General features: G+C 41.7%; 1 protein-coding gene and 1 long non-coding RNA gene across 2 annotated transcripts in view; one reads left to right on the forward strand and one right to left on the reverse strand.

Moving 5' to 3' along the window:
* The window catches only part of LOC145342010 (guanine nucleotide-binding protein G(o) subunit alpha), a 231,442-nt gene extending 213,554 nt beyond the window's left edge, over positions 1-17,888 (forward strand). Inside the window, exons 7-8 of the mRNA XM_080187143.1 lie at positions 4,102-4,255; positions 16,124-17,888. Coding sequence (XP_080043269.1) covers positions 4,102-4,255; positions 16,124-16,311 — 342 coding nt within the window. The 3' untranslated portion in view covers positions 16,312-17,888. The remainder of the gene's footprint in view (positions 1-4,101; positions 4,256-16,123) is intronic.
* LOC145342011 (uncharacterized) lies at positions 11,476-25,754 on the reverse strand. The gene is made up of 3 exons (XR_013886486.1): positions 25,482-25,754; positions 23,949-24,076; positions 11,476-15,170 (listed from the first exon to the last, which is right to left on the reverse strand). It is a non-coding gene; the product is annotated as an uncharacterized LOC145342011 (long non-coding RNA).
* Positions 25,755-25,965: the final 211 nt, after the last annotated feature.

Raw genomic sequence — 25,965 nt, forward strand, 5'->3', positions numbered from 1 at the left:
AGGTCCACCTTTTGTCCTAATACTGATGTCCTGATGAATCAAAAATACTGAAAAAAGTAACTTTAGCATCTGGATTCAACCTGGATTAGGTTCAAGTTTCCAGGAGTACGACTCAGTGCAATCTGCCATTGTTTCAACTCCAAATATGTCCCAGCTTACTTTAAGATATCAGTGCTGGCACTACACAGAATAATTCTGAAAACAACTCATTCACTCAAAGAGATTCTCAGTAGATTTTAGCTGCATCTACACATTGAAATGTATCCCTTTCAGATGTTTTTATCAACTTTGAGACTGCACTATGCTGGCACCCACATCCCTGCCCCCAACCTCATCTCTCCATCCTAATTCTTGTTCACGTACCAGTTCACTCCCAAAACCGTGTCTCTGGCATGTATGAATTCCTGAGTGGGCCAGACTTTTTAGAAAGTTATGATGACGACTTACTTGTACAATATTTTGAACAGGTTGATGTAGAAAGCCCTTCACAGTCTTGATGTCACAGGAATTTGAGTGCTGTAGTTAGAATGGCCTTGTGTAGTGCTGTTTGCCTGTAGCAGTTCATGTGAGAGTCACATAGGATCTCTATATATTTACACTGCAAACTGAGTCAAATTGTATACCCACCATAATATATTTAAGAGAATGTGCCTGATGTTAGAGGAATAAGTTTTCATATGTGTGATATCTCAGATAGTTGTAAAATACATCAAAATTATGTTCTTGTGAGGTCTACAATATGTGTAGAACATAGAACATTACAGCGCAGTACAGGCCCTTCGGCCCTCGATGGTTCCACTGGTCGGCGCAACAATCTAATGACCCTCTAACCTAAACTATTCCAATGTTATCCATATGCCTATCCACTGACCATTTGAACACCCTTAAAGTTGGCAAGTCCATAACTGATGCAGGCAGGGCGTTCCATGCCCTTACTACCCTCTGAGTAAAAGAACCTACCTCTGACATCTGTTCTATAATTACCACCCCTCAATTTAAAGCTATGTCCCCTCATGTTAGCCATCACCATCTGAGGAAAAAAGCTCTCACTGTCCACCCTATCTAACCCTCTGATCATCTTGTATGCCTCAATTAGGTCACCTCTTAACGTTCTTCTCTCTAATGAAAATAACCTCAAGTCCCTCAGCCTTTCCTCATAAGACCTTCCCACCATACCAGGCAACATTCCTGGTAAACCTCCTCTGCACCCTTTCCAATGCCTCCACATCTTTCTTATAATGCAGCGACCAGAACTGTATGCAATACTCCCAAGTGTGGCCGCACCAGCGTTTTGTACAGTTGCAACATGACCTCACGGTTCCGAAATTCAATCCCTCTACCAATAAAAGCTAACACACCGTATGCCTTCTTAACAACCTTATCAACCTGGGTGCCAACTTTCAGGGATCTATGCACATGTACACTGAGATCTCTCTGCTCGTCGACACTACCAAGAGTCCTTCCATTAGCCCTATATTCTGTACTCCTGTTACTCTTACCAGAGTGAATCACCTCACACTTTTCTGCATTAAACTCCATTTGCCACCTCTCAGCCCAGCTCTGCAGCTTATCTATGTCCCTCTGCAAACTGTAACATCCAAGCTCACTGTCTACAACTCCTCCGACTTTGGTGTCGTCAGCAAATTTACTAACCCATCCTTCTACACCCTCATCTAGGTCATTTATAAAAATGACAAACAGCAGTGGCCCCAAAACAGATCCCTGAGGTACACCACTTGTAACTGCACTCCAGGTTGAATGTTTCCCATCAACCACCACCCTCTGTCTTCTATCAGCTAGCCAATTCCTGATCCAAACTGCTAAATCACCCTCAATCCCATGCACCTGCATTTTCTGCAGTAGACTACCATGGGGAACCTTATCAAATGCTTTACTAAAATCCATATACACCATGCCTTACCCTTATCCACCTCTTTGGTCACCTTCTCAAAAAACTCGATAAGGTTTGTGAGGCACGACCTACCCTTCACAAAACCGTGTTGACTATCCCTAATCAATTTATATCTCTCTGGATGATTATAAATCCTATCCCTAATAATTCTTTCCAAAACTTTGCCCACAACAGAAGTAAGGCTCACCGGTCTATAATTCCCAGGATGGTCTCTACTCCCCTTCTTGAACAAGGGGACAACATTTGCTATCCTCCAGTCTTCCGGCACTATACCTGTAGCCAATGATGACATGAAGATCAAAGCCAAAGGCTCTGCAATCTCCTCCCCAGCCTCCCACAGAATCGTAGGGTAAATCCCATCCAGCCAGGGGACTTATCTATTTTCATACATGTACAATAAACTATACTGCCTACCTTTTATACAGCCTGCAATGTAGCTTTGAGTTATCGACAAGCCTTTTATGAATGGAGAACTGAAAGGTTCCAGAGATTGGTCTGTATTGACTTGGTAAAATTGTTTTTGCCTCATAAGTTGTAGCATATACACCTGTGGGACTATTGACATTTGAGAAAATGTGAACACGTTTTCCTTAGTTATTGCAAGGTCAGCGCCTAGATGCTCTTTGAAATTGTCACTGAAAAGTAGATGGACAGAAATCTTGTCAATCTACTTTTGACAATTTACTTTTGATCTAGTACAAATCTCTCAACAATATGTCTGACCGTTGGACTGCAAAGTTTCTTTTTTTCTTTATAGCCTTGCGTAACAACAGTGTCTCATTCTGACTATTCTCGATGCAGGGCATCCTGAGCATGCAAAGGCATAAATAAAAGTATTTGAGTTGATGGGTTTCAGTATTGTGGGCCAGAATTTTCGCAGCAGTGGATTTCCTCGTAGTGGATGCAGCAAGCCATTCAAATGCATATTGACTTTGGTGGGACAGACAATCTGGCCAGTTGGAGGAGCCAGATCCAGCCATGATGATTAAAAAGAGGGAAGTATTATTATTGGACTGTTGATGATCAGGAAAGGCTGAAGTCTGCAAAAGTAAAATTACTTGGATAATAACAACTCTTGACTAAACTGTATAGTTAGAAGTGTTGGGAACACCAGGGAATGTAGTGGCACATTTTGCAGCTGAAGAAAGGACAATTCAAGGGCTGATTCATTGAGTAACATCTTATCGGACAGAACACCCATGTGGTCAATGTAAGATTGTCCAAAATGGCAATGATCTTATTGTCTGTGTTATATTTGCAATTGTGCGCAACTAGCTTAGTAATGGCTTTTGTGGATCTCATTCTCCATGACCCTGCCCAGCACCCATTTGAGTCCTGTGACATTTTAAGCTGGAAAGATTTATTGTGTATATTGGAATGGCATTTTTAACAGTCTGAAAACACAGGTTTGAGTAGACTCATTGTGATATGTGCAATCGAATTTAAAGTTCAAGAGAAGATTTATGAGAATAATTCCGAGCATGAGATACTTGGATAGATTTTAGAAGATGGGACTGTCTTGCTAGAGAAGAAAAGGTCCAGGGGAAATTTGATAAAAAATTGATCAAAATCATGAACAGAGTGGACAAAGTAGATATTGAGAAACTGTTTCCATTGCAGAAGGATTGGGAATAAGAGGGCATGATGTAAGGTGAATGGCGAAAGAGCCAAAGACAACATAAGAAAATAAACTTTTTTATGCAATGAGTGGTTAGAATCTGGAATACATTATCTGAATGTGATGAGGTACTTTTCGAAAGGAACTTCGATAATTAGCTGAATTAAAAAATTTCACAGGGCTATGGGAAAAAGGGGAGTAGGGCTAACTGACAACTTGCAGAGAGCTAACATGGATACAAGGTCAACAGCCTCCTTCTGGGCATAATAATTCTATAAATCTATTCTAAAACCTGCAGAGGTCATCAGCAAGGGGCTAAATTGATGAGGGCTTCTGGAATGATCATCAGCAAATGTTGAAAGTTTTAAGTGCTGGAATGTGAGTGAATGAGTGTATACTGCTGTTTGCGTTTGTCCATCTGAACGTTGGATGTCTGAATTTGGTTGAAAGCTTGTATCTAATATCTATTTGGCTCATGTTTATTAACTACACTCGGTCATACAATTCCTTCTTTCCGATGCTAACGAATCCTCCTTCTTTCACTTTCGTCTTTCCCTTTCCCTTGCTGCAGAACCGCATGCACGAGTCTCTTATGCTGTTTGATTCCATCTGTAATAATAAGTTCTTCATCGACACCTCCATCATTCTTTTCCTCAACAAGAAAGACTTGTTTGCTGAGAAGATCAAGAAGTCGGCTCTTACAATCTGCTTTCCTGAGTACACAGGTAGGAGTTTTAATGAATTAAACTTCTCCTTCTCTCATCTTTCTCAGCAGCGACTCCCTCTCTGTGCATGTTTATGTGTACATTTGGCTTTGTCCAATCATTTACTCTCTTAACTAACACTTGTTCATTTCAAGATTGCAGGGCACATGTCAGAAGTCTCTGACCTGTTAACCATAGATGTGTGCGTGTATGTGTGTATGTATGAATAGTGGAGCATTGCTGGCAGTAAAACATGCTGTGGGCAGGCTGGGGTAGATTTGTGCTGCCACAATATTTTCAAAGGCTTGGTGGTAAAAATTAATTCCCTATGGTACTGTAAAACAGGTGTTGGTGGAACAACGGTTTGTTCTACACTTCATTGACTTAATAGGAATAAATCAGGCTGCCAATTGGCTATCTACCATTTTATATTGTCAAAGTTAAAAAGTCAACCCCTTTTTGTGAAAATTGCACTTTGAAACACTTCAAAGATCTCAATTGGGCTGTGATGGGTTGATGAACCTTTTATTGCACTGTCCTGTAATCTTTTGATATTAGGTCAGGAACAAAATATAGAATGCGATTAAGTCAAAAGTGTGATAAGAGTCTTCCTTTTTGAGGTCAGCGGTTGCATTTATACACCCTTGCAAAAATAATACAAATATATGTAATAACCTTTTTTTGTCTACGTGTCTTTTGTTGAGTATACTTTTCCTTGTTTTAACCTATGTACCTTTGTATCTGTATGTAAGTACATGTCTGTATGTATTGAACTCTGCTTTGTTTGCGTTGGTGCATCTCCACGTCTGTATGATTGTATTTCTACGTATCTGCTTTTGTCCGCGTATAAATGAATGAATGTATACTGTCCATACATTCACATACCAGTGGGTGAAATGTTGTCAAAAAATAGCAGTGTTGTTTCTGGAGAGAAGACCAGTGCATTTCTCTCCGGGTCTTTCTGGTCAGGTTTCTCTCCAGATCTTATGACATTGCCAAAAAAAAGTCAAGGGAGCATGTTTCATGCTGCCATACAGTGAGACAGGACCTCAACACATCAGCAAAACCCTGTTTAAAGGCACCCCAATCACAATCTGAGTAAACTTTTCCCACTTCCCCAGCCCACCACGGAGATCTCAGGAGGGCCCCCCTTCCTACCCCTGATCAGAGTTGACACATATCTACCCACCCGTTTCGCCCCCCTCCCCACCACGATGATCAGCTGTTTCTTCCCCCCCATCCCACTGGTCATCAGTCTCTTCACATCTTCTCCTCTTAACCCATCTTGCACCGCCCCCCCCCCCCCCCCGCCACAGTCTGAGCCAGTGCCTCTAAAGCCCCCAGCCACCACATTAAAAATTAAAATGAGTTTTCTGTGGTCATGCTACTTCAACGGCGAGGGGTGGTAAGATTTGGAAACTCGCTGGCATGAACTGCGCTCTCCAGATTTTTAGCATGCACCACCATTACTGTAGCTGAAAAGAATGGGCTGAAAATTGCCCCCAGTGTGTAACTATGCCCCTTTAAAAGCAAAATTCTGCAGATGCTGGAATCTGAAACAAAAACTGAAAATGCTGGAAAATCTCAGCAGATCTGACAGCATCTGTGGAGATGTGTGGCTCTATTCTCTCCCCACAGATGCTGTCAACCAGCTGAGATTTTCCAGCATTTTCTGTTTTTATGTCTTTTTATTTATGGATATGTACATGTGCATATATGTGCCTATATGTGTATATATATATAAAATCTATATGTGTTTGCGTCCGAGCCTGCTTTTATTTGAATATGTGTTTAGAGGATAGATGGGGAACAAATGAGTATTGGCTTTGTTAGTAAATATCTCTATCACAACAGTAGAACAAAAGGATATTCTAGGATGTTGCATATAGAATCTAAATGGATAAAGGTAAGAAATAGGAAGGGAAATGGTAGAATTCTGAATAATAACCTGTCATGCATAATCAATAGAGAAGTGGTGACAGGTAGCACTTTGCGAGACTTATGTAAGGTCAAAAGAACAATAATGTTGGGTGATTTTAACTACATCAAGGTAGACTAGCATAAAGATCACATATGTGGTGAAAGTAGAAAATATTTTTTTAGGTTACTGCCTAGATCATTGTTTCTAGCCTTACAAGGAAAGATGCTTTGTTTGATTTCAATTTGCCAAGTGAAGAGGCACTAATAACTAGTGGAAGTAAGAGAATAATTGTGAAATAGTAATTACAAAATTCTTAATGTCAATGCCAGAATGGTAAAGGTTAATGGCAGAGTTAGGGGTAGGAATGGTGGACTGAAGAAAGGCAACACAGAGCAAGATGAGGAGGGATCTGGCATAAATTAACTGGCTAAATAGGTCAAAATTTTGAAATGTGAGGGGGATAAAATGAGGTCAAAAGAGGGTGTGTTAGAAAGTTCCATGGATAAATAGAAACTAAAACTCAACTGAAAAAACTCATTTATATAATGCTTTTTACCTCAGGATGTGCCAAAGCATTTTATTTTTGAAGTGTATTCACTGTTGTGATGTAACAAATGCAGCAAACAATTTTCACAGAATAAGTTCTCACAAGCAGTAACATGACAATGACCCGATCATTTGTTTTACAATGTTGATTGAGGGATAAGTATTGGCCTGGGCACACAAGAGCTCCTCTGCTTTTCAAAATGGTGGCATGGGACCTTTTCTGTCCATCTAAGAGAGTAGAACAGGCCTCAACTGAATATCTCATCTGAAAGATCAGCAGTGCAACATCCCCTCAGTACTGCACTGGAGTGTCAGCCTAGATTCTGTCTCAGATGAGTGTTTGAAAAGCTTAAACTTAAACTCTGAAAATTAAAATGGATGCATAAGGGCAACAACATAAAGGAAATCATGAGGAACATAGAAAAGGGCACAAAAGGATGATTAAAAGGGCTAGAAGAGAACTTGAAGAATGTTCAGATAATTGAAAAGGAAAAGTGCGTGCTTTTATAAGCAAATAAAAACAAAATAAAGATTACAGGACCAGTCAGATGAAGGAGGGAGCATAATTATGAAGATATCATGGTCGTATTAACTAAATATTTTAACACTGATTTTTACCACTGATGATGGAGGTGAGCATGTAGATGTACAAAAAGAGGACTTATTAGCAAGAATTACAGGAAACAAATTTGTTTTAAAGCACACAAGGGGAATGAAGAGTTGTAGAACCATACGGTACAGAAGAGGCCATTCAGTTTGTCGAGGCTGCACTGATAAAACTACACTAAATCTACACTAATCCCACTTTCCAGCACTTAGGCCATCACCTTGAATGCTCATCCATGTACTTTTGAAAGGTTGTGAAGTTTCTACTACTTTCTCAGGTAGTGTATTCCAGACTCCCATCACACTCTGGGTGAAAAACGTTTTCCTCAAACCCACTCTAAACCTCCTGCCCCTCAACGTAAAATTATGCCCACTTATTACTGATCCTTCAGCTAAGGAGAGCAACGGCTTCCTATCCATCCTGTCCATACCCCTCATAATCTCATACATCTCAATCAGGTCCCCCTTCAATCTTCACTGCTGTACAAAAACAACTCGAGCCAAACCAGTCTCTCTTCATAGCTCAAATACTCCACCCCAAGAAACATCCTGGTGAACCTCCTCTGCACCCCCTCCAGTGCAATCACATCCTTCCTATTGGGTTTAAACTGCATTCCAGCTGTGGCCTAACCAAAGTTTTGTACAGCTCCAACATAACCTTGCTTCTCTTATAATCTATACCACGACCTTGTCAAAGGCTTTGCTAAAATCCATTCAAACTATATAATCTCCACTACCCTCTTCTACACACCTGATCACTTCCTCCAAAAATCCAATCAAATTTGTTAGGCATGATCTTTCTCTAACAAAGTCATACTGACTGTCCCTGATCAAACCTTGCCTCTCCAAGTGGGAATTAATTTTCTCTTTCAGAATTTTCCCCAGTAGTTTACCTACCACTGACATGAGACTCACTGGCTTGGAATTCCCTAGTTTATCTCTACCACCCTTCTTGAAAAGTAGAACACATTAGCTGTTCTCCGATCCTTAGGCACCTGCCCCCTGTGGCCAGAGTGGAAATAAAATCTGGGTCAGAACCCTATAACCTCCTCCCTTGCCTCCCATAATACACTGGGATGTAATTCATCCAGACGTGGGGATTTATCTGCTTTTAAGCTTGCCAAAACCTCCAATACCTCATCACTTCCTATGTCAAACTGCTTAAGAACCTCACAGTATCCCCAAATTCTGTACCTACTTCCTCCTCCTGAGTGAAGGCAGATATGAAGTAGTTGTTTAACACCATACCAATGACTTCCAGCTCCACAAACAGTGATCCCTACTGGGCCCTACTCTGTTCCTGATTATCCTCAGCCTTAATATATCCATAGAATATCTTGGCATTGTCCCTAATTGTATCTGCCCAGTGCTTTTTCATGTCCCCCTTTGCTCTCCTAACTTTCTTAAGTTCCTCCTGCACTTTGCTCCGTTTGTACCTGCTAAAAGTCTCTCTTTTCTTTCTTATCAAGTCCTGAATATTCCTTGACGTCCAGGGTTTCTGGGCTTGTTGCTCTTACATTTCACCCTGAAGGAACATGTTGGACCTATACTCTCCCCATTTCCTTTTTGAAATCCTCCCACCCCATCCCTTGTTGGAACTTATACATGTTGATATAAAAAGCTTTCCTGGATACATTTCAAGAAATCTGCCCCCTTCAAACTGTTTACACTATGACTATTCCAATTCATGTTTGGGGAAGTTGAAATCCCCTAATATAATTACCTTATTATTATTTTACATGCCGCAGTGCATTGTCTACATATCTACTCCTCCATTGACTGTTTGAGGGCCATAATACACTCCCAGCAAGGTAATGCTCTTTCTATCCAAGTTCATAGAATCATAGAATCCTACAGTGCAGAAGGAGGCCATTTGGCCCATCAAGTCTGCATGCCCACAATATCACCCAGGACTTACCTCCATATATTTACTCTAGCTAGTTCCCCTAATACCAAGGGACGATTTAGCATGGCCAATCCATCTAACCCGCACATCTTTGGACTGTGGGAAGAAACCGGAGCACCCAGAGGAAATCCATACAGACACGGGGAGAATGTACAAACTCCACACAGACAGTTCTACCCACGAAGTCTCATTTGAAGACCTCTTCAAGATATCAACTTTCACTGCAGTAACTGACTCCTTAATTAATAATGTGACACCACCTCATCTTTCATATCTTCTCCTATTTCACCTGAAGATCCGATACCCCACAATGTTGAGTTGTCATTCCTGCCCCTCCCTCCCTCAACCATGTCTCTATGATGGCAACAGTTTAAGAACATAAGAACATAAGAAATAGGAGCAGGAGTAGGCCATCTAGCCCTTCGAGCCTGCCCCGCCATTCAATAAGATCATGGCTGATCTGTTGTGGCTCAGTTCCACTTTCCCGCCCTCTCCCCATAACCCTTAATCCCCTCTCTTATCAAGAACCCATCAACCCGCTTCTTAAAAATATTTAGCGAGGCAGCCTCCACCACTTCAACAGGCAGAGAATTCCAGAGATTCACCACCCTTTGAGTGAAGAAGTTCCTCCTCAACTCCGTTCTAAACCGCCTCCCCTTTATCTTGAGGCTGTGCCCCCTAGTCCTACTGTCTTTTTTGAGCGGGAAGAGTCTCTCCAACTCTATCCTATCCATCCCATTCATCATCTTATACGTCTCAATGAGATCTCCCCTCATTCTTCTAAACTCTAACGAGTACAAGCCTAGTTTATTCAGCCTCTCCTCATAGCTCAATCCCCTCAACTCCGGTATCAGCCTAGTAAACCTCCTCTGCACTCCCTCCAGGGCCAAAATATCCTTGCGCAGGTGCGGCGCCCAAAACTGCACACAGTACTCCAGCTGCGGCCTCACCAATGCCCTATACAGCTGCAGCAAGACCTCCCTACTTTTATATTCAATCCCCCTCGCTATGAAGGCCAGCATCCCATTCGCCTTCCTGACCACCTGCTGCACCTGCAAGCTGGGTTTTTGCGACTCATGCACAAGGACCCCGAGGTCCCTCTGCACCGTCGCCTGCTGCAGTTTTTCGCCACGTAAGTAATAGTCCTTCCTACCATTCTTCCTACCAAAGTGGACCACCTCACACTTGCCAACATTAAATTCCATTTGCCATTTCCTGGCCCATTCGCCCAGCCTATCTAGATCCTTCTGCAGACTCTCCACACCCTCCGCACAATTTGCCTTTCCCCCAATCTTGGTGTCATCAGCAAATTTCGACACCTTGCACTCGGTTCCCTCCTCCAGACCATCTATATAAATGGTAAATAGCTGAGGCCCCAGCACCGACCCCTGGGGCACCCCACTAGTCACCAACCGCCAATCCGAATAGCACCCATTGACCCCCACTCTCTGCCTCCTATTTGACAACCAATCCTCTATCCACGCTAACACCCTATCCCCAACTCCATGTCCCCTGACCTTCTGCAATAACCTCTTGTGAGGTACCTTGTCAAACGCCTTCTGAAAATCCAGAAAGACCACATCCACCGGCTCTCCTCTATCCACTGCCCTAGACACATCCTCATAGAACTCCAGTAAATTTGTCAGACACGACTTCCCTTTAATGAAACCGTGTTGCGTCTGCCCTATCAAGCAATTCCCTTCAAGATGCCTCGCAATTTCCTCCTTAATGACGGATTCTAACATTTTACCTACCACAGACGTTAAACTAACCGGCCTATAATTCCCCGCCTTTTGCCTGGCACCCTTCTTAAACAACGGCGTAACATTAGCCGTTTTCCAATCTTCCGGCACTTCCCCGGAATCCAGCGACGTCTGGAAAATAACCACCAAGGCATCCACTATAACCTCCGCCATTTCTTTCAGAACCCTCGGATGCATTCCATCCGGTCCTGGGGACTTGTCCACAATCAGCCCCTCTAGTCTGTCGAGCACCACCTCTCTAGTAACAGTACCTTAACTCATCTGTCTTACCTATGATACTCTTAGCATTGAAGTAGAGGCCATCCAGCCTCAATTTATTCCCTTGGAACTCAACATGGCTGAACTCCCTCTGACTTGATTCCTTTGCTAGAGTCTCTACTGTACTAACACTCATATCCTCTCCCCCTGCTGAATGAGTTTAACTTCCTCCCCACAGCACTAGCAACCTCACCTTCCCCCCCCCCCCCCCCACCTCTCCCCACAAGGATGTTTGTCCCATTCTGGCTCAGGTGCAGGCCGTCTCACTTGTACATGGCCCACTTTCCCCAGAAACCATCCGAATGATCCAGGAATCTCAAACCCTCCCTCCTGCACCAATTCCTGAGTCACATTCATCTGCCATATTTTCCTATTTCAGTATCTGATAGTGTGTGACATCGGAGTAATCCAGAGATTACAACCTTCAAAGTCCTGCTTTTTAATCTGCTGCCTACTTCCCTGAATTCTTGATTCAAGACCTCATCCTTCATTTTATATACATCATTGGTACCAATGTGTACCATAACCTCTGACTTATCATCCACCTCTTTAGGATGCTTTGCAGCTATTAACCTCCCTGATCCTGGCCCCAGGCAGCCAACACACCATCCTGAGTCATGTCTGCGATCGCAGAAATACCTGTCTGTTCTTCAAATTAATGAATCCAAAATCACTATCACCCTTGCTTTCTTCTTCCTCCTTACCTATCCAGTCAGGCCATTTATAGTGCCAGAAGCTTGGCTTTGACTGTACTCCCTTGAGGAATCAGCACTATCATCAGCTTCCAAAATGGAAAACCAATGAGAACAGGACCCCAGGGGTCCTGCCTGCTTCTTTTGAATTGCTTGGTGGCCACCATTCCAATTCCTTGAACTGTGGTGTGACCATTTCTCTCTAAACATTCTATCCATGTAACTCTCAGCCTTATGGATGCACCACAATGTCTCCAGCGGCTACTCCAGCCCAGAAATACACAGCTCAAGTTTCTGCACATGTGGTCATCTAGGATGCTGATAAGGTCCGTGACTTCCCACATATGACAGGTCACAGGAACCTGACGGCTACAGACCTGGCTGCTGAAAGAGGTAGCAGAGACTCTAAACATGATGATTCAACCTACATTAAATACAGAAATGATATCATTGGATTGGCTATGAACACTAGCAGCAAACTCACCACAGTTAAACCAGTGCTTTCCAAACAATTTGCCAACGTGACCCCATTTTAATGCATCAGACTTGAGCAGGGGGAGGGACAGAATGGAGTGGTGCCAAAATAACGTCAACATATCCTGTTAGTGCCAAAATCAAACAAAACAGGATAATAGCCTTCAGCACTGTATTACTGAAGTTTAAAGTAAAGGATGTAATAAAGTTTACTGCTATATCAAACTGTCAAATGAGACAAAACACCATGAAACAAATATAAATAGGTTTCTCCATCAGCCAAAAAAAATCCGGTAAGTTGAAATACTTTATACTGCTAAATTCTTACTTGAAATAACTTTTAAGTTAAAAGAGAGGTTGCTAAGTTCTTTCTACTTACCATCCACTTGCTGCCTCTTCTGCAGGCTGACTCCGTGGCCACTTCCCTGCCAGACCCATTTGTTCGTTGCTACCCTGGCCAACTATCTCCTCTGCCCAACTCTCCTGTTCTTCACTTCCCTGCCCAACCCTGCTGCTTGTAGCTACTCTTACTCACTGCCTCCCTCTCCTGAACCCTCATTCACAACAAAGAATTGTGAGAGGAAAGGGTGAGTGCGAGGGTAAGGCAGGGAGGTGGAGATAGTCATGCTTGGAAGGAGCAAGTGGGAGGTTCGGACAAAGAAATGGTGATATTCAGATAGGGAAGCAGTGAGCAGGAATAGTGATTCATAAATAATTTCATACAGTTTCTTTGTAATTATTTTTATGTAAAATTCTTGAGATAACTGATTTTGTTACCCTTGATGTTGAGTATTTTATGTCAAAATGAGTATAATCCCTTGTATGTTTTGAAACTATAACCCTAGGAACAAAAGCCATTTTAATTATTTTTCTTGGCCATTAGTCATCGATTGTTAAGAATACTTTTCAGCTTTATTTCAAGTTGAGCTTTCCAAAACTTCAGATACCTCATGCCAATGAGGGGTTTGCAAGTTTCGGGTACACAGAAGTTATTTCTGGACCCACTCTCTCATCACACCCTTCCCCCACTTCCTGTTCCTCCTGTTGGGATTCCCATTGAGGCTGCGAGGTAGGAAAAAGCACATCATAGAATCACAAGGCTAGTCCCAGGATGGAGTTTTTTTTTCTCCGTGGCTGCCGTAATGCTTTTGGATGTTGCAACCCCAAATTCCATCCTGTGACCTCACAGGAGGGTCACAACCCACAGTTTGAGAAGTCCTCGGTTACGTCTTGAGTTAGTGCAGCAATGTTAAACATGTGATATTAACAGGTATTTGACATCTCTCCCATTACCTCAATATTGATGGCTCGCAGGTGCTAAACTCAGAAGGCAGGATCTTCCAGTCCCAGCAACAGCAACCCCCACTGCAGTTTCTCCGGCAACAGAGGGTGCAAACAACTGGAAACAGTTGACAGTGGCTGGACCAAAAAGATCCTGCAGCTGGCCAATGGCAGGCCACCTCAGCTTCCACAAAGCAAGCTGCTGGGGGAGGGCATAGAAAATCCCACCCAGAACTCTTTTAATTATTAGCATATTCAAATGCAAGACGTTCTACCTGCTATTGTAAATTTTGAAATTATCTACTTTGGTATTTGTTTGTATATACATACACCACTGTGCATTTTTCTCTTATAGTTTGACCAAAGTATATCACTAACCTTACATCAGCTTTGTTCAAATTGCTTAATTACTGACTGTCACGTGACAGTGATCCCTCACAACCGATTTCAAACAAATAGTTCCACCATGTGTCTTCAGGTCAATCGTTGATTCAGAGTAGCACCCTTGATGACTCTAGGTCATCTTAAAGAATTTAACAGCCAATTAAGAACTTCTGAAATGTATTGTCATTCTTGCAATGTAAGTAAATCATTTTTAGGTGTTGATTGAGGGGTAAGTATTGGTTTAGACACCAGGGGTAGAGGATGGGATTTTTTTTTTACATCCACCTAAGAGGGCAACTGGATCTTTGGCTTAATACCTCATCTGAAAGACAGAAGCTCGAATAGTGCAGCACTCCCTCAGTACTGCACTACAGTATAGCACTGTGACATGAACCCATGACAATAATATAAAAGCAAATTACTGCAGATGCAAGAATCTGAAACAAGAACAGAAAATGGTGGAAAATCTCAACAGGGCTGACAGCATCTGTGGAAAGAGAATAGGTGTTAGTGTTTTGAGTCTGATGACTCTTCGCCATTTTCTTTCATACTGATGAAGACTCATCCAAGCTCGAAATGTTAGCTCTGTTCTCTCTCCACATGGTTGAACGCATGACTGTCTGATTCAGGTGAGGAGTGATGTGTTCACTTGTCAAGTGATAGTTATTCCCAAAAATATATATTTTTCATTTGTAAAAATACATTCCAAAACATTACAAATTCAAAATTGCAACCAACAATAGAATTCCACTTTTCTCCATACAGCAGGTTCTACTCTGATATGCCTCAGTACAACTTCAATACTCTTGATATTCATGTATAAGTTACACGTCAGGCATCGAGTCCTAGGTTTTCGCAAAGTTTCCAGCCTGTTGGTATACTATGGTTGAGAGGACTTAGACAGTGGCCTTTCACACCTTTGCTGTGGCTGCTTCCAAGATTTAGTGCGTTCCTCAGCTCGTCGTCCTGGACCTCAATGTGCTAGTCTACAACACTTGGTCATGGACAGTGCAAGTTTCAGGCAAATCATGAATTGTCTTTCATTGTGTTAATGGTTCTCCAGCAGCAGTTGATGTCTATTTAGGTTTATGTCCCTGGGAACAGGCTGTGGAGCACAAAGTGGAATGAAGTTCAATTTAAAAATCGCTGTATCTCTGCTGTAGGATTCAGTACACAACCACACACTTTGTCAGACTGTCCACAAGTCCTGTTCTTTTATTAAACCTTATGCAAAACTCTGACTATGCTGGACAGCACATTCAATGTTGCAAAGTCACCTTCCAGATTCTGTGACATGCATTAACTCCTCCCTACCCATCTCCCAGATTAATTTACAGTATCACAGATCTGTGTCAACAATTCCAAAAATTACATCAGAGCAGTTGGGTTGATCAACAGCTGCCATGTAACCTTGTAATTTACTGCCTTACCATATTAAATAGCACTGAAAAGTCATTTCAGATATTGAAGTATTTTTGTAGATTTACGTTGAAGCTGGCATTGATATGAATTACCGAGTGAGGTTTACTGGATTTACATAGCTGTGTCATGCTCAACTATTCACTGTTTTGAAGTGCTGGGTGTAAAAACAATCGATCCCAGGATTTGTTTCAATGTCCCCATAGCAACACCTCTTTAGAAGTTGGATTCTGCCTTCAGGCCTCACTGAAAGTGAGATTTAAGTTTTGTACAGATAATTATAAAGTAGTGCACGTTGAGACAGCAAAATGATTGCCACAAATCCTCACTGAAAGAGATCCAGTGGCCTTGCAACATGTCCAGCCATTGTAGAGCAGTGAACAAGACAGTCAAAGCAAAGAATGCTAATGAGAGGAGGACATCCTTAAACTGCTTAATGCTGTAATCAGACCACACTGTAAATACTGTGTCCGCCTGTAGTACAACAACTACATTGTGCTAACAAAGGAAACAAACAATGAATTCTGCTCTCTTTCCTATCAATGGCTTGCCCAACAAGGTTTTGTGTAATCAAGATGTGTGTGTGGTGTCATTCCTTGCACTTAAGGTTGTTTTTTTTTCATTTTATCCTTGCTTTAGGGCCCAACACTTATGAGGATGGTGCAGCCTACGTTCAAGCACAATTTGAGAGCAAGAATCGCTCTCCCAATAAGGAGATCTACTGCCACTTGACCTGCGCTACGGATACTGGCAACATCCAGGTGGTCTTCGATGCCGTCACTGACATCATCATTGCCAACAACCTCCGAGGCTGCGGCTTATACTGACTCTACCATCTAGAGGCAAATTTGGTGATGATTATTGAATGCAAGTTGGTAAATAAAGGCATAACGTATATAATTCTTTTTAGTTATCATAAGCTGCCAACAGAACTAGACTCCTGAAACCCGCAGCCTTATCACAAACTTGTACACTGTTAACACTGTACGTCACTGGATATTCTGCTTTAAAGAGAAAAATTTTACAAGAATCTTTTTAAAAAAAAAACCCTCCCCCCCCCACCCCTGCTGAATCCTTGGGCAGACAAGCCCTTTTCTTGGTACCATGTCTGCCTGTTTTTAACACATGGCCCATACTTTGGAATCGGTGTGACGTTTCACTTTCCAAGCACAAGGCTGAGTTTCCAGTGTTTAGTTCTGTGGCAGCTCTTTGACTAATATGTTAGGAAACCTGAGGACGCACAGGACAGCACCATATCAGCTGCATTGAGCCTCCCTCTTCAATATGGTGGAATGGAACGGCCCTGAGTTAAGCACAGCAACAGCCTTGGAGCTTTCCACTCTGACCGAGGGAGGAGAGGGGCTTCCGTTTACTAAAAGCTTGAAGGTCTATTTTTTGTCAGAGAAGTTTTTTTGTTTTTGTTTTATTTTCTTTGTCCTTACCAGTGCCAACCTGCCCTGCCATCCATTTCCCCCTATCCTTCCCCACCCCACCTCTTCCTTTGGTGAGCTTGTGAAAATGGTTTATACAAGTTGGTGACCTGATAAATATTTCTCTTCCTCCCTCCCCTCAGAGTGTGCATGAAGAATCTCTTGTGTGTTTTGTGTGATGGGAAGGTTCCCTCAGCCTCTCTTTCTGCAGACTGTATAATGGACTATCCTGGTGCCCTTATGTACAGATAGCATGATCTTTGGCCTTTGTGAGACACAGCCTTCCTACACGGTCAATTCAACCTTTTGAAAACTGAATGGTGGTTGTGTGTTTCAGTAGAATGCTGTAGATCTGGTTTTAGCCAAGTCTTTAAAAGTAGAAGCTAAAATAATAAATTATTAAAAAAAATTCCATTTCTTGTGCTTTGTAGCTTCAAAAGGTTATTTTTCCCTTTTTTAAAAATTAAAGAAATTTTGCTGAGAGGTTGTGTACAACACTCGGATTAGTTAAGCCAAGTTAATGTTTGGATTATACTGGTTCAGCACTGCTTTGGTTACTCATTAGCCTGACGTCCTGCATTTGCAACATCTTTACTAGGCCTGGAATATTTCAACCCACACTATGGCCCCTGACTGTCCCCCAAGACAGTGCAACTGTACAGTAATGATGAAACTCTGTTTAGACTTCTCTTCGTTCTAACTGTATTGGGATTTAAAAAAAATTAAACTTGTTCACCCTTCAGGTTTGTATAGAAAAGCACAGCTCTCACTGGCCAAGTAGGTGCAGTAAAGATGTCCCCGTTTTACAATATTTGCTATGATACTGTGTAATATATAAGTTAGGCTTCCTTTTTTCTCCGTGAACGTCTGTGCTGCTATTTCTTCTTTTTAGTGAATGGTGTTTTCTCCTGTGGGATGTTAGTGACGCAAACACCTCGAATGTAGTGTTTACATTAAAGCCACAGTTTTCATGACCAATATTGTTTGTCATTTCCTAGTTTGATTGAAAACAAGGTTGCACCCCACTGTCTCATTCTGAATAACGCGTGACCTTTAACACTGACAGCAAACCAGCTTGTAGGAAAATGGTGGCCGCCATGGCGGAGGCCTTTCTACTTTATTTATTGATTCGTTTCTTGCTGGTGTCTGTTCAACGTGGCCAGTCTCTTTTACAGATGATGGAATATTCATGTGTAGCTCTTCAATAAAGAGGAAATTTGTCAGTAACACCCAGTCTCCAAACCTCTGGTTTTCAGATTACAATTGTTCCTTCTTTTTGTGTTTTTGTTTATTTACTTGGTACATTTGTGATGTTTGAAAAGTCATTTTCTGTTTTTAACCCTCTGTTATAATCAGTGGGAACTGCCTATTCTCCTGAAGCCAATGCCCAGTATCTAGTGGGACTGTTGATAGTGATAGTAACACAAAGCAATGCCTTCAACTTCACATTAAACTCCTGCACAAGTGAAAAGCCTTGTGACATTTCCTCAGGGAGATTTCAGATAATATAGATCTGATTAACCTTTCTCTAATGCATTTAGAGATCCATCCTGACCGATGGATTGGGTAGACTGAAGGGAGGGCTCCCAATTGCCAAATGACTCAAAGGTTTTGGTGATTGTCCACACTTTGGTTTTATCCCATTTGATAACAGATTGGGTTTTATTATGTTAACCCATATCTTCATTTAAACGCCCAATTTGAGGGAACATTTATATGGATCACATCTTCAAAATGTCCAGTTTGGCTTCCAGTCATTATTACATGTTGATGCTAGTTTGCTGGGTCCAAAGTCAATGGTGCAACCAAACACTGTATCACTTATTCCAATAATGCTTGCATGGTTAAGGTAGACATTTCAACAACACATTAACTCAAATTAATTCACTGTTACCTCATTGAAGCAGATATACACAGTAACTTTAATGAAGTGGCAGTTCAGGTAAGGTTCATGAACTTGGGACAATTCAGTCTTGTGGTTTGTAAAGATACACAGATATTCTGAGAGGAGTACCTGGGGGGGGGGGGAGGTTAAGTGCATCAATCCTTTGAGTTTAACATTAGTCCCAAGTTAAAATTGCTTCATGAACTGGTAGTTTGATTCTAGTGTCATTTGGGAACAGTCATGGTTATATTACTGCAGTAGGGATTTATCAGCCTAGACTAAGGGTCTGGAGACAAGAATTCAAATCCCACCATGGCATTTAAATTCAGTTAATTAAATAAATCTAGAATTTAAAAATAGATAATAGCATTGTAGCAATATTACAGGATCAGTAGTCTAGAAACCTAAACTAATGGTCTGGAAATATGAGTTTCAATTAGTAAACCTGTATATAAAGAAATGCTAGTCTCATTAGTAACGATTATAAAGCTACTAGATTGTCATAAAAATCATCGGGTTCACTTTCAGGGGAGGAAATCTGCCATTATTGCCAAGTCCAGCATACATGTGACTCCAGACAAACAATAATGTCTTAACTGACATTTGTAGTGACCTAGCTAGCCACTCAGTTATATCAAACCATTATAGAAAAGTTAAATACAGTTCCAAGAAGGCTGCTCACTCCCATCTTAAGGGGGCAATAAATATCTGCTTTGCCAGCAACTCCCATGCCCATTATTTTTTAAAAATATCATTAGTTGTGACTACTAAATAAATTAAAACCCATCTCGTTCACTGTTGGATTTCAAGGAAGGAAATCTGATGCTCTTACCCAGTCTGGCCCATGTGACCCTCAGCAATGTGGTTGGCAGTTGTTTGGTTCGCCACCACTTTCTCAAGGGAGTTTATCCAGGAATGAGTTTTTAAAATAAAATAGCTAGGCTGAGCTCACTCTGTAACCTCCACAGAGAGGGTGGAAGTTTTGCACTGCTTTTGTTAAATCTGTCAGTTAAATTTAACTGACTTGTGTTCAACATAGACTTCCCTCCTGATTTCAAAACATTGAAGTTTTTAAGTCCCTCTAGGCCAAACTAATCTCAGACAAGCTGGAGTCAAGGGAAGTGAACTGTTTCCAAGTCAAAAGGTTCTGAGCTTGAGTTCCACTCCAAGGCAACATTGAAACTCCAGTGTAATACTGAGGGAGGATTGCATTATCAGAAATGCCATTTTTCAGAAAAGATGTTAAACCAAGGTCCCATTTTCCTGCTTGAGTGGATGGAAAAGATCCCATGGCACAATTTCAGAGAGCAGGAGTTATCCCGGGTTCCTAGCCAATACTTATCCCTCAATCAACATCATTGTCACATTGTTTGTGGGAGTTTGCTATGCACAATTTAGCTGCCGTATTTTCCTATGTTCCAACAGTAACTACACATCAAAAGTACTTAGTTGGCTGTAAAGTATTTTGAGACATCTTAAGGTGCTGAAAGGCACTATTTAAATGCAAGTTTTTCTTTCTGCTGTGAAGATGAACAGGGAACAGTGTCCTGGCTAATATTTATCTCTCAATAAACGTAATAGAAATAAACTATCTGGTCATTATCACATTGTTATTTGTAGGAGTTTGCTGTGCACCAACTGACTGCTATGTTTCTCACATTGCAACAGTGATTGCACTTCTTCATTGGCTGTTTTGGGATGCTCTATGGCTGTAAAACATAGATCGAAAATAGCAGTAAGCCATTCAGCCCTTCAAACCTGCTCCACCATTTATTATTATCATTGCAGATCATCAAATTCAGTACCCTTATCCTGCCACCCCACACCACACACACACCCCTTGATCCCTTTAGCCCCAAGAGCTATATTTAATTCCTTCTTGAAATCATACAATGTTTTGGCCTCAACTACTTTCTGTGGTAGTGAATTCACAGAGGGCATCATATAAATGTAAGTCATTTAATAGAGTGGTATTCAACCCACCCAATGTCCAAAGAGGAATAAGAGCTCCAATTTTAATCCAGCAAGGATGGAAAATTGAGGCACTTGCCAACCACCTAATCTAGCACACCCTCTCCTCCCACCCCTTTCACTACAAGCCTCAGTTTCATGAGGCCAAAAGGGTTCATATACATGTCCCCTAGTCAGTTCAAGTTGTCTGCCTGAATCTGGTGGAAGACAGCAGCTGGCTTGTAGGAAGGGGAAGAATATCGGCTAGTAGGAAACTATTGGTGGGGTTAATGGAGTGGACCACAACACTTGGGGAAGTAGCAAAAGGGTGCTGGGAGAATCTCACAACTGAGTGGGGATGGAGTCTCAGGATAGAGATTATAGCTTTCCCTGTGGGGTCCAAAGAAGGACATCTGCTGCTCCTGGTCCCACAATGAAAGATAATAAACTTAACCTTTTTATGTAGGAACAAAAGTAGGTTCCTTGAAGTTGTTCCTCCAGGCAGTAAGTTCACGGCTGATCTGTGCCTTAACTCCATACACCTACCTTATTTCCATACAGGGACAGATTTGAACTTAATTGAGCAAGCATTTGTAACTTCTTGCGATGGAAAGATTCACAATTCTACCATCCTTTGTGCTAAGATATATTGCCTAACTTCTCACTTAAATGGTCTCACTCAGATTTTAATGTTATGTCCCTGTCCTCGATTACTTTGATGTGGAGATGCTGGCGTTGGACTGGGGTAAACACAGTAAGAAGTCTCACAACACCAGGTTAAAAGTCCAACTTGGACTTTTAACCTGGTGTTGTGAGACTTCTTACTCGACTACTTTACCAGTGGAAAAGTTTGTCTCAACCTACTCTATCGAATCCTCACAAAATTCTTAAAGCCTCAATCAAATTAACCCTTAATGTACTATGTTCCAGGGATTAAGTTTAAATAATTAATGTTAAATTTTAATTTAAATAATCTCTCCTCAATCTAAATTTGGAGCTCTTGTAGCATCTGGTGAATCTTAAGATGCACATTTCTAAGGCCAATAAATAACTTCTAAGAACTGTATGTGGCAATGGTTACTTCAAAATTTAGTAGTTCCATGTGGCCTAATTTTCCCATAGCCGCACACAAGAGTTATTTATCACAAATATCTGCACAGTATCTTTTAGGCTTCAGGATGGCCCCACATCCACACACCTTAATGGGAAAATGCTACACAGTACTCCGGATGTAGTCTATAGCTGTAGCAAAACTGTCTCCCCTTTATATTCCAGCCCTCTTAGTTAGAGAGGCCAATATTCTAGTAGACCTTTTGATTATTTTTGACTACTACCTTCTATTGAAATGTATGTGAACCCCTAAATTCCTTCAGGTTTTCACTGTATAGCTTTTAGCTATTCAAAATCAATTCAAACTTCACAGTTCCAGAATGGATCATCTGGCACGTTATTGTGCTGAAATCCATCTACTAGAATTCTAGCTATTGGTTTAATTATCTATTAATGTTTCTTTGTAATTTTAGGCTCTCAGCTATAGTATTTTGCACCAATCGTTGTGTCATCATCAAACTTGGAATCTCTGGCTCTTTACTGTGTTATTTAAGTCATTAAGAAATAAAGTGAATAATTGAGGTCCCAGCACAAGATTGGTCACTATTAATTACTACGACTTTGGTTTCTACCACAATCAAATCAATAATTTATATCAATTCCATTTACTTTAATAATGGCCAATGTGTCTTCTTATCAAATACCTACTGGAAGTCAATATAAAATACATCTATAGGCTCTTCCTGTCTATACTTCACTTACTAAACCTGATCTACTCTTTACAGATGTTATATTTTATGAATCAGCTCAAGTTGATCTAAGTGCTCAGTCAATCGGTCCTTATAGATACCAACTTCTGATTATTGGATCCCTAATTCTATGGTTTCTCTTTCTCATTTGTCTTAAATTCATTGGCAATTTACCAACCGAAAGGGCTAACTCCCGAACGGACAGAATTTTGAAAATTTTCTACTAAAACATTTGCAGTTTCCTCACCTACTTCTTTAAAACTCTCAGTAGCAACCATCAGATCCTGGGACAATGTTAGTTTTAGTGTCATTATTTTTCCTAGGACTGTTTTCTTGTTTGCATTAACATTACTGAGTTTTGCTTCATTATTAGTTTCTTTGGAGTGTTTAGTATATTACTCCCTTCCTCAACTGTGAAAACTGACGCAAAATAATTATTAAACAAGTCTGCAATTTCCTTATTTACATTTTTGATGCTGCCTGCATTATTTTTAAAGAAAGGACTCACATTACCTTTGACTAATTTTCTTCTAACATTATAAAAAGTTGATGAGTGGGCTCTTCTGGTACAGTCCATTGCAGGATTTACCCGGCGCCACCAAAGTCAATGGACTTTCAGCCAGCTTGGCATATCAGCCTGGTGGGGCCAGAAAATCTGAGTCAAATGTTAGTCTTGATATTCCTCACAACTTTCCATTTGCAATTTTTTCTGTCGTCTTTTGTTCATTGTATCTCTATCATTGTGTTCATTCTGTTTCATGCTCATTTCTTTAGTCTTTATATCCTCTGTGTCAACTCTGGCTGTATTAACTTAAGTTTCTCCTTTTCAAAGCTAACATTGAATTAGATTATATTATGATCACTGTTTGATTATTAACTAACCATAAGGGAACACTTATCCAAGCATGGCTTATATGTTCTCCCTTGCTGGTGCTAGAGTATATTATTCCATAAAATTATTTTGAATGTACTCGAGAAATTTGCTACCTTTCTGACTTGAGCTGCTCTGCTCTTCACATTAATATTAAAGTCCCATTAAAACAAGCCTGCTTTTGCTATAAACCTCTAATTTCTGAGTGAATACATTCTGCCATTTCATTGCTGCTATCAGGAACAATGAAATTAAAGCCATCGTTTTTGTTTCCAACAAACAATTCCACCCCCTCTATCGCGGGTGCACAGTAACACTGTATGTACCATGTACAAGTTGCACTGCATCTAAGGCTTTTTCAACAGCACTTCCCAAACCTGAGACGTCTACTACCAAGAAAGAGAAAGGCAACAGCCACAGGGGAGCATTGCTATTTGCGCATTTCCCTCCAAGCTTTGCACCAGTCTGACTTGGATATATATTACCATTCCTTCATCATCACTGGATCAAAATACTACTAACTCCTTACCTAGCAGCACTGTGCATGTACTTACTACATGGGTTGCAGCAGTTCATGAAGGTGGCTCACCACCACTTTCTTAAGGGCAATTAGGGATCAGCAATCAATGCTGACCTATAGCCAGCAATACCGACATCCTGTGAACAAATATAAAAAAAAATTATATGGTGTAAGCCTCTATTCCATCAACCTTCCTCGCTAAGGTCTCAAATCTTGGCGTTTGCAAACTTGACATCCCATTTGAAGTTGTTTCACTGCCTGGAACACCTGCTTTCTTATACTGACATTTATATCAGTAACTCATTAATTTATATCAGTAACTTACCTACATTGCTACTAAAACCTGGGCCACCATATGAATCCATCATTAAAGAAACCCGAATTGGTGTTTTGAATTTCCTTCCTGTAAAATTATTCTGCAAATGGGATTGGTGCCTTGGCAGTATTTAAATAGCAGCCATTATTGTAGTCTGCTGCAAAGAAGAGGGGTAACCATTTGTCTTGGCTTAAGGCCCCCTCGAGCATTAGTTCTCCTGTCAGGTGGCTTATTGTAGAGACGGTTAGAACTGGGTGGCATTCCTGCAACCACTGGAATGATGACCCCTTTTAAAGCAGCTTTGCCCAGGTGGCATAGCAATTGTCCTTCTGGGAGCAGGTTCTTGTGGCAAAGAGAAGGTGAGAGGGAAGGAGGTGCCGAAAAATAGAAATAGACATCAGCTACCTTCTGCACGCACCTTCATGATGGGGAAATGGCAGAATGCCAAGAATGGGCTGGGCACAGAGAGACTGGGATTTCCTATGGCCAGAGTACATACAAAAGATGAGCTACCTCCAAATCCTTCTTCAGAAATGTTACCAAAGAGTCAACCTGTCCCAAGGGGTTGTGGCTGATGTGTGCCATGGTAGTGAAGGAGTTGAGCACTGATTGCAGAAGGCATCTGATGCCAACATCACTGAGGTTCTAAATTTCTGCACCTCAAGCTCATTTCAGGGCCAGCTGGAGTCATGTACAGCATCTCCCAATCAGGGTACATCAAGTTAGTGACAGGTGGCTTCTTCAGAGGGCCAATCAGTACATCAACTTCGGAAGTAATGCTGACAGTCAGGCTGAGAAAGTCAGAGGCTTTGGCACCATGGTTGGATTCCTCCAAGTGCTAGATTTCATAAAGTACAGGTCTGTGTCCATCAAGGCTCCTGCAAACCAGTCAGGAGCCTTTATCAAAACAAATTTGGTTCTCTCAGCATCCAACTTGTTTTTGATTACCACCAGATGTGTGCTTGTTACCATGACAGAGGCCATGACATTTACATTCTCTGGTACTCCCAGGTGCCTCAGCATCCTGATAGGCATAAGGGATGACTTGAAGTACACCAACATGAAGGCGCAAGGGAGGCTACGAAGTCACTTACACTCACTTGTTTCTTCTGGATAGATGGGTGCTTGATAGCCGCACGGACACAATGGGCCTCTATGGCCTGTGCCACCTCAGCCAACTAAACAAAATAAACGCTTCACACTTCGAGCACACAAAAGCTACTCACCTTTGCTAAAAGCCCACCTCCAACCCCGTCACCTACCCTATTGGGGAGGGGGTTCAAACTTATTTCAAAGACATGACATTATGATTTTTAAAACAAAATGATAAAATGGAAGTGGTTTCAATCTCTTGCGAAAACTTTCCTCCACGGACTGTGGCCCGAATCCCAGCGCCACCGGTTGATGGATATTCCCTCCCTCCCGTCACTCCGCAGGCTCCGCCTGTCAGATTACCGCATGCGCATCAGTGCCGACTCGAGCTCTTCCACCGCTGATGACAGTTGAGCGCGCGAGCGGACCGGGACGAGAATAAAGCTGTCGGAGTGCGCTTCTGTGTGGCGCGTGATAGGCGGGGGCGAGCACAGCGAGAGCGCGCCGAGTCCCGCGAAGCGTAGGTGAGCTGCACCGCGATCAGCAAAAGGGATCTGCACGAGAAAGGGGGCGAGGAGCCAGCGGTGTGAGGGAGCAGTATTCATGTATGAGGAACCC

This window comes from Carcharhinus amblyrhynchos, chromosome 4, assembly GCF_965287045.1.
Source record: "Carcharhinus amblyrhynchos chromosome 4, sCarAmb.v2.hapA, whole genome shotgun sequence".
Classification (NCBI taxonomy): domain Eukaryota; kingdom Metazoa; phylum Chordata; class Chondrichthyes; order Carcharhiniformes; family Carcharhinidae; genus Carcharhinus; species Carcharhinus amblyrhynchos.